This window comes from Oratosquilla oratoria, chromosome 23 (genome assembly GCF_046742065.1).
Source record: "Oratosquilla oratoria isolate Oo_2021 chromosome 23, ASM4674206v1, whole genome shotgun sequence".
Lineage (NCBI taxonomy): Eukaryota > Metazoa > Arthropoda > Malacostraca > Stomatopoda > Squillidae > Oratosquilla > Oratosquilla oratoria.
Window position 1 is genome coordinate 5,979,841 of NC_134799.1, and position 13,823 is coordinate 5,993,663.

The window sequence follows — 13,823 nt, forward strand, 5'->3', positions numbered from 1 at the left end:
GAAGGGAGGGGGGAAGAAGAGGAGGGGAGGGAAAGGTAAAGAGGGAGGTTGAGGGGAAAGGAAAGACGGAGGTGGATGGGGAGGGAAAAAGAGAGGAGGAGGAGGAGGAGGAGGAGGAAGAGGAGGAGGAGGAGGAGGAGGTGGAGGACGGGGGAACTGTTGTTCAAATACACCCTGAGAGTGACCCTGCCAACACCTAACAGCCTCCCCCCCCCACCGCCCCCTACCAACAGCACCCCCCCGCCACCTCCTCCCCTACCATTGGCCAGGTGGCAGGCAGCGACAAAAACGATCTGTGTGTGAGGGTGCCTTTTGGTCTCCGTTTCAGTAGTTTTCATCGTGAGCAGACTCTGTGACACGGGGTTCGAACCCCCTACGGCCCACTGCGACTTTCACAAACCCTAGATATCCGAGCACAAAGGGATAATGTGGGGTTTGGTCGCACATAAATACCACCACAATGATAATGATAATGATAATAATAATAATAATAATAATAATAATAATAATAATAATCATACTACTACTACTACTGCTAATAATAATAATAACACTAACAATGACAAAAGAATAATAGCAACAACAATAATGATGTAAATAATGAATAGACAAAAATATGAATAATCGCATAAATAAATAAACAAATGAATATAAAATAAACATCAAAACATATCAGATAACTGACAGAGACTTTGAGCCCAGTTCAGAGACCGAAAGCCAGCTCTCCAGGGCCGCACCTCCAGACAGATGTAACATATTCATTTAGCCTAAGAAGAACGGCAGGCTGACTCTCTCCGACGTCCCACAACGCACCATAGACCCTCCCCCCCCACCAAAAAAAAAAAAGAAAAGAAAAAAATCTTGGATTGCGGAGCTCGTACCCGCCCGGATCTTAACCTTGCCGGTGGTCCGGAACTGTTCGAACACAGGATAGACGGCGAGTCCACGGTATGATCCCACTGCAGTGACGATACCCGGAGGTCATCTGAGGTCACCTCAGGTCAGAGGTGAACAGCAGTTGAGACCCATTTTCAGAATGGATGGCCTATCTAACCTCTGCGCCATGGTCAGGATTCGAACACATGCCCGAAATCCCCACACGGTTATCAGACACGCGTGGTACCACTGAGCCATGGCGGGGACCTGTGCTGCTTCACCTTTTCTCTTTGCATTAACTCTGGTGGGTGTGGAGTATCTTGATTCAGAGCACGGTCGACCCCCTTCCCTCATAGCTCCTCTTCCCCCTCACCCCCACTCCATCCGCCAAACTCTTACTTCTAGTCAGTATTCAGAGGGCGCCTTCCCTGACAAGAGTGCGTCCATTTTAAGCAAAGATTTACAAAAAAGGACAAAGGTTCTTAGACGTTAGAAAAGAAAAGTCTTGGTGGAATTAATATAAAAAAAAAAAAAAAAAAAAAAAAAAAGGAGAATGCAAGAGACCATAAGGCCCACACTACATAGTCTCATGTCCATTACATCCTACCATCCCCATCAATAAGGGTAACCTTCTATTAAAACAACCAACAGTTTCAGCGCTCACTACATGGTTGCTAAGTCTATTCCATTCGTTGAACACGCTACTAGTAAACCAGTTCTCGTCTATTTCCTTCTTAAATCTAAATTTATCCAATTTAAATCCATTACTGCGAGTCCTGCCATGCTGTCTTCATATGATGACCTTGTCTACATCACCCTTGTTAAAGCTCTTGATCCACTTAAACATCTCTTATTAGATCACCCCGCACTCTGCGTCTTGCTAGAGAGTGTAAACTAAGGTGCTTAATTCTGTCCTGGTAAGATAAGTTTCTGAGCCCATGTATCATTTTGGTCATTCTCCTCTGTACTGATTCTAGAGAATTTATATCCATTCTACAGGACGGAGACAAAAAAATGCGCCTCATATTCAAGGATGGGTCTAACACCAGATAAAGTTTGATAACTACTTCCGCACTTTTATTTGTAACCATCCTAGCAATGAAACCTCATGGTCTATTAGTTCTATTGCTGGAACTAATACACTGTTTCCTGTATTTATGGTCAGGACTCACTAGCACTCCTAAGTTTCTTAGTGTTCGCTAAAAAGGTGTTATCTAAACTATATCTGTCTTTTGGGTTATATAAACCTACGTTTAACAAACTGCAGTTTGAGATATTGAATTCCATTTGTTATTCCACAGATCATATGAACAATCTGTTAGGATTTTCCTCCAGTATCCCGGCGTCTTCCCCGTACCTACTATGACGTTCTATTTCAGTGTCGTCTGCAAACTTACTAATATCACCAATAATCCCATTGTCCAAGTCGTTTATATACGGGGCCCAAAACCGAGCCCTGGGGAATGCCACAAGTAACACTCCATTTGGATTTTACACCTTTAATGGATGACCCGCTGTTTTCTGTCACTGATCCAAGCTCTAATCCATTCAAATGCTTTTCCTCCTATGCCATGAGCTTTCACTTTATTTAGTAGAATTATTTCATCCAATATGAAAGACATGTAATTCGATGACAATGGAGGGCAATAAACAATGGTTAGCTGAAGAAAATATCAACCATGATTAAGAAAAAAATCTTTCAGTAAAACATTGTATATTCTTGATACTTTCACCACCAAAACGCCATTTTTCAATCTGGCTAATGACAGACGACTTTATTCGGGTGATGATGGCGGACTCCGAAGGAAGTGGAATCTATTTTGATCGAGACACTATTTCATCCTCAGCTTGGTTTCTCAATTGAATAACATCGTCTGGCATTAGCATGGCACAGAGCTGCCGGGGCAACTATCCGTCATCTCTGCAAATGGGTACATTCCCCCCTTTATATGTAGTGACATATTGTAACGATTACCAAACAGGGGGCAAAATAAATTTTCGAGGTCTGAAAAAATAAAATCAAGTACTGATGAAATTGGCAGTGTGCTCCTGGGCATTAGCCTGAACAAAATCTAAAGAGGACGCCACCGTATCGAAAGGTGAGAATGTAATCCTAAACAATAGCATAGTTGGCAACACTGGTGCAAACAGTGCTGACAACATTACAGGCAAAACAAAAGGTGCACGACGTCGGACAGTCGCGGACAATATTTTTGCAACATTCTGAGGATTTTATTGTGCAACTAAGGTCTTCATTGTTGATTATTTGATGTATTTTTTCTGTACACTATTCTCCTTACAGTAAAGTGTGTTCTCATGTGCAGAAAAAACGCATGCATCAAATACTCAGCAACAGAGAACGTCTGAAGAATGAAAATGAATTAATAACTAGAAAGATAAATAAATAAATGGATGAATACATATATGCATAAATAAATATATGAATAAATTATCTAATAAATGAATTAATTATTATATATAAAAATCAATAGATAAATAAACAAAATTGGATTCAACTGGTGTAGCTCAACATTCACAAACATCTAAATCGAAACTTCTTACCTCGCCCTAGATTTTCCTCGCAAGAACCTCAAATAATTATACTCGAGTCGCAAACATGTCGACATAAAGCAAGTGTAGAATTGCACACGCGAGCACTGACTTTGTGTACCCAAACATTAGACGGTATTTGAGCATTCAGAATGATGCATCACAAGCAATTATTAAACTTGCACACCTACAATGTTTATGTTCCTCCACACAACACACACATACACGCACGCACGCTCACACACACACATTATACATACATATATATATATATATAAATATATATATATATGTATATATATACATATATATATATATATATATATATATTATATATATATATATATATAATATATATATGCTGGGACATTGTGACAAGTTGATGAAGGTGGAAAAAGAAGTCATGGGTCTAGTTCCGAGTTTCCTCCTCTGAAGAAGCATAGAGCGAAACCTGTCAGGAATAAACTCAGAAACTTGGAACTAGACCCGTGACTTTTTTTTCCACCTTCAATATATATATATATATATATATATATATATATATATATATATATTATATATATATATATATATATTATATATATATTATATATATATATATATATATATATACAGTGCATGTATATAAAACAAGAACTTTTCCTCCTTATAAGGGAGGTAGCCAAGTCACAGACACGTACATACTCTCACCACCCATTTCACTCTCCTCCACACCTTTCCTTCTCTTTCATCTTAGCTCCTCGTGGATGAAAGGTCATCCCTGTTTCCCATCCAAAGCCCTAAGTCAGAAGCAATGTGGCAGAACACAGTACATCCACAGCAGGGCCGCTTCACTTAATCGGCGACCCCCCCCCCCCCCACTCCGTCCTCTCACGCAGAAGGAGAAAAGGGGAAAATCCATTCAGGCTGCGTTAAAACGTCATTCATGTATAAGCATCCCCCACCCTCCATCCCCCAATCCTCCCTTCCTTGCATAACAGTATCATCTATACACAGCCACTCTCCACTTAGCCCTATCTCCTGCCCTCTCCTTTCATTGCTCAACTTACATTCCTCTGTTGCTCAGTGCCCCTTTCACACTATCCATCCATCTCTTCCTTGGTTGTCCCCTCAAGTTCACTGCATACAGCTCTGCCTTCCACACCTCTATTACTAATCTTTCTTCACTCATTCTTTCCATGTGTCCAAACCATCTCAATACTCTTTCATCAAACTTATCTACCATCTCATTTTCCACTCCCTCTCTCCTCCTCGTTTCTCACTCTACTCAACCTAGTAACCTCTACCACACTTCTCAGATATTTCATCTCAAACACATTTATTTTTTTCCTCTCTGCCTCTTTTAAATTCCAAGTCTCCGTCTCATATATTGTCTTCGGCACAATCACCTCTTCATACAATCTCTTCTTCGCATCCATTCCCAGATACCTATTTCTCCTGACAATTTTCAATCCCAATTTACCTCCTCCTCCACCCCTCCCTTTGCTGCCACATGCATCCTCGAATACCTAAAGCTATCCACTTCCTCCATCCTCTCTCTTTTAATACTTACTTCCAACTCACTGCCATTTTCTCCCCTTGTACATCTCATCACCGTACTTTTATCCACATTTATCTTCAACTTTCTTCTATCGCATACCTTCCCAAACTCCGTCACTCTCTTGATCCCTACTCTGACCCTGCTACAAGTGCAATATCGTCTGCAAACAACAGCTGGTTTATCTCTCACTTTTCTCCATTTTTTAACCATCTCTAATCCCCTCGGATTTACCTACCGCACCACCCCATCCATGTACACATTGAACAACCATGGCGACATGACACATCCCTGACCAGGCCTACCTTTATCTCAAACCACCCGCTCTCTCCATTTCTCATTCTAACACAGGCCCTAGTACTCTCGTAAAAAAAAAAAAAAAAAAAAAAAAAAAAAAAAAAAAAAAAAAAAAAAAAAAAAAAAAAAAAAAAAAAAAAAAAAAAAAAAAAGAGTGCCCTTAACAGCTTTCCCCCAATCCCATGTATCTGCAAAACTTCCCACAGTGTCTTCCTGTCTACCCTGTCATAAGCCTTTTCCAAATCTATAAAGGCCCAAAGAAAACATCCTTACCTTTTCCTTAAACTTTATCACATATCTGCCTTATCACAAAAATCTGATCCACGCAACCTCTATCTTTACTAAACCCAAGCTGTTCCTCACCAGTTACTTCCTCTGTTCCTCTCCAAATCATCTCATTTAAAACTCTCTCATAAGCCTTCCCAACTACACTCAACAAACATCCCTCTGACGCTACTACACTCACATTTGTCCCCTTTTCCTTTGTAAAGCAGAACTATGTATATTAACAGATACTGAATGGTACCCAGTACACAGATATTCATCTTAACCACATTAACTTATTTCCATTCTAATTCGTCGCAAACACGATCGAAACTAACAGGAGTATGTAGCTCAACGGAAGCATATTCGGAATCCGAGATGCTGTCAGGCTGAGGACTCGAACCTAGCCGATACGTAGGAAATGGACAGTGACCTAACCAACTCAGCCATCAAGAGGGGTATAAGTTATGCACATTTTCTTATATATGTATGCTCGAGTTACGTATGTGTACACGAACTTTATGCTCAACCCATCCCCGCCATGATTATCCGTTGGTGATATCTATGCAAACGGGATTTTATTCCATCAAGCTACATATTCCTGTTAGCCTCGATCGTCTTTCCATTGTCGTCCTTCTTCAGGGAAAAGAGCTCGCAGGGTAGCACAGGATTGTTGTTCTTCTACTATTTCTGGGCGTCAAGTAGAAACAGCATCTCCAACGGTAAAGTTGGACTCGCCTCACCAGTCTAACATCTCATTCAAAGATAAGGTTGGATGCACGAACGAAAAGGCTGGAATCTAACCCATCTGTTGACTAGTGTAACCGTAGCTTCAAGAACCTTTCCATAATCCCCTCAGCGAGGTCCACCACCCCACGGAGCTCCAACAGTAATGTATAAAATGACAACTCTTACGTTTATTCCAAATACCACCTTAAAAACACGTTGAATATTGCGTGGTACTGTATCAAATTCATCCGTCAACAATTGTACATACAATTATACAGATAAATGCTAGAGTCTAGGAGCCATGATGGCATAAATAAAATGCACCGGACTCAGAAACAAGTCATTTAATCCTGACGTTTCGCCAGACACGGTTCGAAACGTTTGGATTAAAGTACCTCTTTCCGAGTCCGATGGGTTTCATTTATACCATACATTTACTCGTACACCGTTCAACATTCCATTGTGATGATGTGGAAGGAGGATGTGGTGGGAGGGTGTGGAGGGAGGGTTTGGTGATTTGCGTGCTGACAATGCGAAGTGTGACGACAAGATCAGTCAACGTGAGTCGTCCGAATCCAGGACGTTCCTTCACGCTATTTTCGGAAAGAAGCGGTCATGGGCTATTACGCTCCACCGAGTGAGGGCAATCGTGAAAGGACACAAAAGAAGATAAAAAAGATATAAAAAGAAGAAGAAAAAAAATTGTCACTGAATCTGTACTAACGGGACGTGGAAATTCAATCAAGAATGGAAATCCTGCAGTCTGATCTTATTACGTTCCCTCCTTTGTCCCATTATCCAACGACTCTTTATACTCTGTTCGTTTCAACTTGGTGAGGATCTATAATAACAAATTTGTCCCAAACTGTTAGATTAATAATCTTGGCAAAATCCACACACTAAAGTAAATGAAAAATGGTGAAATTATGAAAAAAATACAATTCAACGAAATCCTGAAACAACAATTCAAGTCGTCGTCTCGGTAGAATGCATACATTAATGTAAGAGAAAAATATAAAACAAGAAAAATCAGAAAAAATTAACTCATCAATATTAGTGAATAAAATCTCTACCAAATTCAGATATTGTGCCTGTAGTCCCTACGTAACCATGGAATAAAGATGTGTGTGTGTGTGTGTGTGTGTGTGTGTGTGTGTGTGTGTGTGTGTGTGTGATTCACCATGGTCTTGAATCACGTGTTAATCTCGTGATCGACAGTTTTTACCCTCCCGGAAGAGAGCTCAGAGTTCATATATTTACCGAACTATGGGTAACACTGTGATCTTACACGCACATACACTCACAACCCCCCCCCCCCCGAGAATTGGAGTAACTACTCGCAGCGCAGCGATTCTGAAATTATTTCAGCCCTGGGCGTGTGTTTACCTAGTTGAACCTAGTGAGATTATATGAAGGCTGGATCTGTACTCGTGGAGTTTCGCCTCTATACCTCCACTGATCAAACTTTGCCTTAAATTCATTTTCCTATTTCCTATGGCTTGAGACTTGATTTCTACTGGGCGTAAGCCATCCTTCTTGTACTGACCTAACATAAACATATCATCAATCTGATTGGTCACATTCGAGTTATTTCTCTCCATGAAGTAATGTGATATTTTTGCCAGTCAACAATTATGACATATTTAACCTTCTCATCTATTTCTCTGACAAGATAGTCTTTTTTATAATAATCTTTATTACTTTTCCTTAACCAATAGATAGGGTTGGTGAAAGAATATTAGGATGGTTTGGACACATGGAAAGAATGAGTGAAGAAAGACTAGTAAAAGAGGTATGGAAGGCAGATGTGGAGGGAGTGAACATGAGGGGACGTCCTAGGATGAGGTGGATGGATGGGGTGAAGGGGGCTTTGGGGAAGAGGAGAATGTCTGTTGAGGAAGGACGGGAGAGGACAGAAGACAAGGGTGAATGGAGAATGGTTGTATATGGATGATGGTGTGATTGCATGAGGTGGAATGGGCGGGGGGATGGGGGGGGTGAAGTAGTATGTGTGAGCAAAACTTGACGCAGCCCGAAGGGATTTCTCCCCGTCCTCTCCTTTTATGCAGTGGGGGGACGGAGAGGGGGGGGGGTCGCCGATTTAATGAAGCGGCCTTGCTGTGGATGTGCTGTGTCTTGTGACACTGCTTCTGACCCAGGGCAGTGGACAAGGTGCAGGGATGACCCGTCATCCAGGAGGTGCTAAGATAGGAGGGAGGGTGGAGGGGTGTGGAGTGTATTCAGGGATGGAATGGGTGGAAATGATTTTATGCCTTTTCCTTTTTGGCTACCTCCCTTGTAAGAGGGAAAAAGTCTTGGTATGTGTATGTGTATGTATGCTTAACTAATATGCTCTTCTCTTCTCTGCTGCTCCATTATCTCTCTCAAATTTACTCCATCCTTCTGTTGACCACATAACCAACTTTCTCGATCTTCCATCAATATGTCGATTTTTTCCTCGTTTGATCTTCTTGAGTTGTATGCCTTTCTGGTATCAAGAACGATAATCTTCTCATTCATGCATCAAAATCTTATTTTCCCTTTTAAGTAGATTTTTTTCTAAGCAGTATGTGTGTGTGTACGTGTTATTTATTCATCAATTTATTAATCTATTTCTACTCCATGGCCAAACGTAAATCTGGGTCGCCCGAGTCTTCAACTTCACTCGCAACGACGTGACGTCACGAGCTGAATTTCTTACAAAACCTCCGAAGGCCAAGAATTTCTTTAGAAGTCGGGGGAGGGGGAACCTTCAAGGCAACAAGTGATTTGTAATCGCCCAGTAGCGCAATATTTATGGTCACTGAAGTGGATAGAAATTTACGTAATTTCATTTTTAGCAAAATAAAAATAAAAAAACATATAACACATTATTTTCTCTATTTTTTTTCCTGGTTTCGTAGCAGTTTGTTTTCGTTTTCAAAATGACGTAAAAAAAACGGATTGACTTTCGTTATCAGGGGTTTTTGCTCTGTTTTTATATACGCAGAAACGAAAACACAGACGAATGATGCCGGTGAGTTCTCAACTCGGGAAGAACAACTTTGATAAAAAGTTTAAATTCTGTGAACGTTGTTTAGTCGTAACATTTTCAATGTCATGCAGTTCTGACGCAATCCCCGCAAATCCTTGAACACAAATAGAGAGACAGATATTACGAAAACATTAACAACATAAATAAAAATGGTAATAACTATTGCATCAGATTCCACGGACCGTAACCCCGGGGTCTTTTCGTAGCCGGCAACGATCCTTGCACATTCCTATAGATCTCTCTAGAAAGGATTTTCTGTGTAACTGGTTTATAGGAATCGGGGGAGGAGACCATTCGTCGGTTATTATCTTCCACTATATGAAAAGACACAAGAAACACAGTTGAAACTGTTAGAGATAGATCTTGGGCCCATTCTGGGGACCGTATGCCAGGACATCAGGGTTGCATCTCTCCATGGAGGTGAGGTTGTTATTGTCTTTAAGAATGGCATGGCCACCACTTAACAGAAAGCGTCTGACATCGCCGCCATCTTTAATCCCCGTATGTACAAAATCCTCTTCTCTGCCGGAACAGAATTACTAAAAAGAGCTTCTTCAAAAAAGAACGAAAAAAAAAAAAAAGTAATTATCTGAGATCGAGATTCTGCTCAAACAGTGGGTTATTAAAAAGTAAGAGTAAGCCGACAGGAGACCTTTTGGTCCATAACTAGGTCAGTTGCGAGAAAAAAGCAGATAAATAAATATATAAAATAGATAAATAAACGAATAAATAAATAAGTACATAAATACAATAAATAAATATATAATGATGGATAGTAAACAAACAGTTAATTAATAATTATTTATAGTAAAAACATATAACAATAGATAAATGAATAATAATAAATGAAGAAATAAAATAAAATAAAATAAATGTCAGGCATTACAACATATTGCTTAGGTGTTTATCTAAACATTACATCATATTGCTTTGGTGTTCATAAAAAAAAATGCTTTATCAATATTGCTTTGGTGTTTATCCAATATGAACAGGTGGAGAGGAGAAGGAGGAGGAAGAGGAGGAGGACGAGGAGAAGAAGAGGAAGAAGAAGAAGAAAAGGAAGAAGAAGAAAAAGAAGAAGAAAAAGAAGAAGAAGAAAAAGAAGAAGAAAAAGAAGAAAGAGAAAAAGAAGAATAAGAAGAAAAAGAAGAAAAAGAATAATAAAAAGAAGAAGAAACAGACACTAAAAAAGGACCAAAATTACGCTACCTGTACCGATGATCAATTTCGTCCACGCTGAGAGATCGTCCAACAGACCTGAAAGAGACAAGACACGTAAGAGGTCAACCCACAAGACTGATAAGGGGTCATCTTAGGTCAACCTAGAGGCAGGTCAACACACGATCAACAAGACGTGATTTTAGAGACCCCCACTCACGGTACGATTATATTTTGAGGTCGCAGGACAGATTTGGTCGGATCCGATCTGATTGGATCGTGTATGTACTAAATTTGATCTGTCCGACCAGATCTTTCCGGCGGTCTTAAGACCAGATCGTACCGTGGATGGGGACCTTTACAATGGTATACACGTTATTATAGTCAACACAGCGATCTTAGGCGAAATAAACCACGCCCCATTTCTTCCCTGACCAATCACGATCGCTTTTGAATGACGCGTACTGGATGACGGAGAGTATGTGATTGGCCACGATATAGAGAGGGCGTGTCTGGTAAAAAAAAAAAAAAAAAAAAAAAAAAAAAAAAAAAATCATGCACTTTATGTATGCAAAAGGAGTTTTATATTAGTATACGTGATACTTAACTCTAACCACGTGATCAACAGTAGACCATGAATCACTATTAACCATTTCAAAGAAATTTCCTTCTACTGAATAGAACCGACTGACGACGACCAGAATAAAAGCATAAATCAGCTTTAGGAGTGACTGGGTTAGCGTAGTGACATTCTATCAAATTTCCTACGAACAAACTGCAAAAAATGAAGGACCAAACTTCAGTCTTATTGTGGTCTCGATCGAACGAGATGCATTTCAAGCCGAAGTCCGCATCTTAGGCTCGTTTCACACGTATCGACTTTACGCCGTACGCCGTCCACGACACGACGTCGTGCTCTCAAATAACTATGGGAGTCTATGGACGCTTTCGCATGTCACGATCTCGACCACATGTGAACGCATCCATAGACAACCAGGGTTATTTATGAGCACGACGTCGTGTCGTGAACGGCGCACGGCGAAAGGTCGATACGTGTGAAACGAGCCTTATTCGTCCTTGGACAAGCCCCCCTATCCCCCCACGCCGTTCAAGAGTTAAGCGTCTGGGGTTATTAGCAGTCATGGTCAAAAGGCCGGAAAACGAAGGAACTCGACTCTTCAGAACCAAAGGGATTTTACATTATTATTATTATTATTTATTAATTATTGATTATTAATTATTAATTATTGATTATTAATTATTATTATCAATTATTAATTATCATTACTAATTATCATTATTACTATTATTATTATTATTGTTAATTATCATTACTAATTAATCATTATTATTATTATTATTTCTATACAAACCCCGAGCTGTGCCCGTCTTGGCTTCGCCTTTAGCGGCCTCCGTGCAACATTTTCAGATTTCGATCATTTCTACAAACTACTATTTTTATATATTATGATGTGTATATACGTATTTTTTCTGGTTGCCAGTCGATTTTATACAGCTCAGAGGAACACCTAAACAGTGAAGCATAAAGCAGTGGACTATACTTGCAAAGTACCCCCAGGCAATGTGAACAGATCTGGCTGCACCAATTGCTTATGTTCCCTTCAGAAGAGGCACTGGGGCCTCTCTCTCTCTCTTTCTCTCTCTCTCTCTCTCTCCCTCTCTCTCTCCTTTCACTTCGGGCTACTTACGGTCTAGCAGGTGTAGAAGCAAAAACGATGAGAGGTCTAGCCAGGGAGGGCGTGTCCCCGGCGCAGTGTGTGGCCTCCTTGTCCGGATCCTGCGGTTGTAGGTGCCTCTGGTCCTTGTGGGTCCTCCGGTGCACCAGGAGAGGCTGGGGCTCCTCGCCGCGGGCCCTGGCGGCCGCCTCCCTGGCCGCAACCGCAGGCGGGGCGTGGGGGACGGGGCCTCGGCCAATGACGGTGCTCCCCGGCACGAGCTGGAGGGGCCCCACACGTTTCTCTGGAGGAAGAGAAGAAGAGAGCATCTGCATCAGGTCAGACTCATTCGGTCATCCTTCCTCCCTTCCGGTTTGAATCAACTTCTGAAGACCCACCTCGACGTTTACAATGATAATATTGATTATTATTATTAATTATTATTATCATTATTAATTGTTATCATTATTATTTTTTTTTTTACTAAACGTTCCCCCCCAAAAAAAAATGAGCGGACCTGGTTAGCCTGGGCGAGATTAGGTTAATTTAGGACATATTTTAGATGAGGATACGTTAGGTTGACGTTTTAGGACACAAACTCGCAATTAATAATAACAATAATAATAAATTACAGGAGATGTTCTATAAATAGACTCTTTAGACATGAAGCTATCTTCCATCCCCTCCTCAACCCCGATTCTATTTAACACCACCACAGGTGATGAAGAACGAAGACATTCAGTCATAACACCGCCAACTGAATGTGGTGTTCATCACCACTACAGCTACACTGCCTCTTCATCATCACCTTTGATATATTCGTTATGCCATCACCATCATCACCTTTCGTATTGTCCCATCCACTACAGAGGCCTTCCAAGGGTAAAAGGGAATAATACATACATACATACATACATACATATACCATGGCTTTTTCCCCCCTTACAAGGGGGGTAGCCAAAAAGAAAAAGGCATAAAATCATTCCCACCCATTCCATCCCTGAATACACTCCACACCCCTCCACCCTCCCTCCCATCTTAGCGCCTCCTGAATGACGGGTCATCCCTGCACCTTGTCCACTGCCCTGGGTCAGAAGCAGTGTCGCAAGACACAGCACATCCACAGCAAGGCCGCTTCATTAAATCGGCGACCCCCCCTCTCCGTCCCCCCATTGCATAAAATGAGAGGACGGGGAGAAATCCCTTCGGGCTGCGTCAAATTTTGCTCACACATACTACCTCACCCCCCATCCACCCGCCCATTCCACCTCATGCTATCACAACATCATCCATATACAACCATTCTCCATTCACCCCTATCTTCTGTCCTCTCCCGTCCTTCCTCAACAGACATTCCCCTCTTCCCGAAAGCCCCCTTCACCCCATCCATCCACCTCATCCTAGGACATCCCCTCATGTTCACTCCCTCCACATCTGCCCTCCACACCTCTTTTACTAGTCTTTCTTCACTCATTCTTTCCATGTGTCCAAACCATCCTAATATTCTTTCATCAACCCTATCTCCCAGCTCCTTTTCCACCCCTGTTCTCCTCCTCACCTCCTCATTTCTCACTCTATCTAGCCTAGTAACCCCCATCATACTTCTCAGACACCTCATCTCAAACACATTCAAACTCCTTCTCTCTGTTCTCTACAAATAAATAAACAAATAGATGAATTAATAAACAAACAAACGAATAAA

The 13,823-nt window shown here is 41.1% G+C and overlaps 1 protein-coding gene across 4 annotated transcripts in view; it reads right to left on the reverse strand.

Annotated features, from left to right (window-relative positions):
- The window catches only part of LOC143037916 (uncharacterized), a 112,675-nt gene that overhangs the window by 75,806 nt on the left and 23,046 nt on the right, over nt 1–13,823 (reverse strand). For 3 of the 4 annotated variants that reach the window (XM_076206580.1, XM_076206581.1, XM_076206583.1), the window contains 2 exons: nt 12,155–12,425; nt 10,497–10,544 (listed from right to left, as the gene is read on the reverse strand). In XM_076206580.1, coding sequence (XP_076062695.1) covers nt 10,497–10,544; nt 12,155–12,425 — 319 coding nt within the window. The remainder of the gene's footprint in view (nt 1–10,496; nt 10,545–12,154; nt 12,426–13,823) is intronic. The other variant, XM_076206582.1, reaches the window with a different exon arrangement.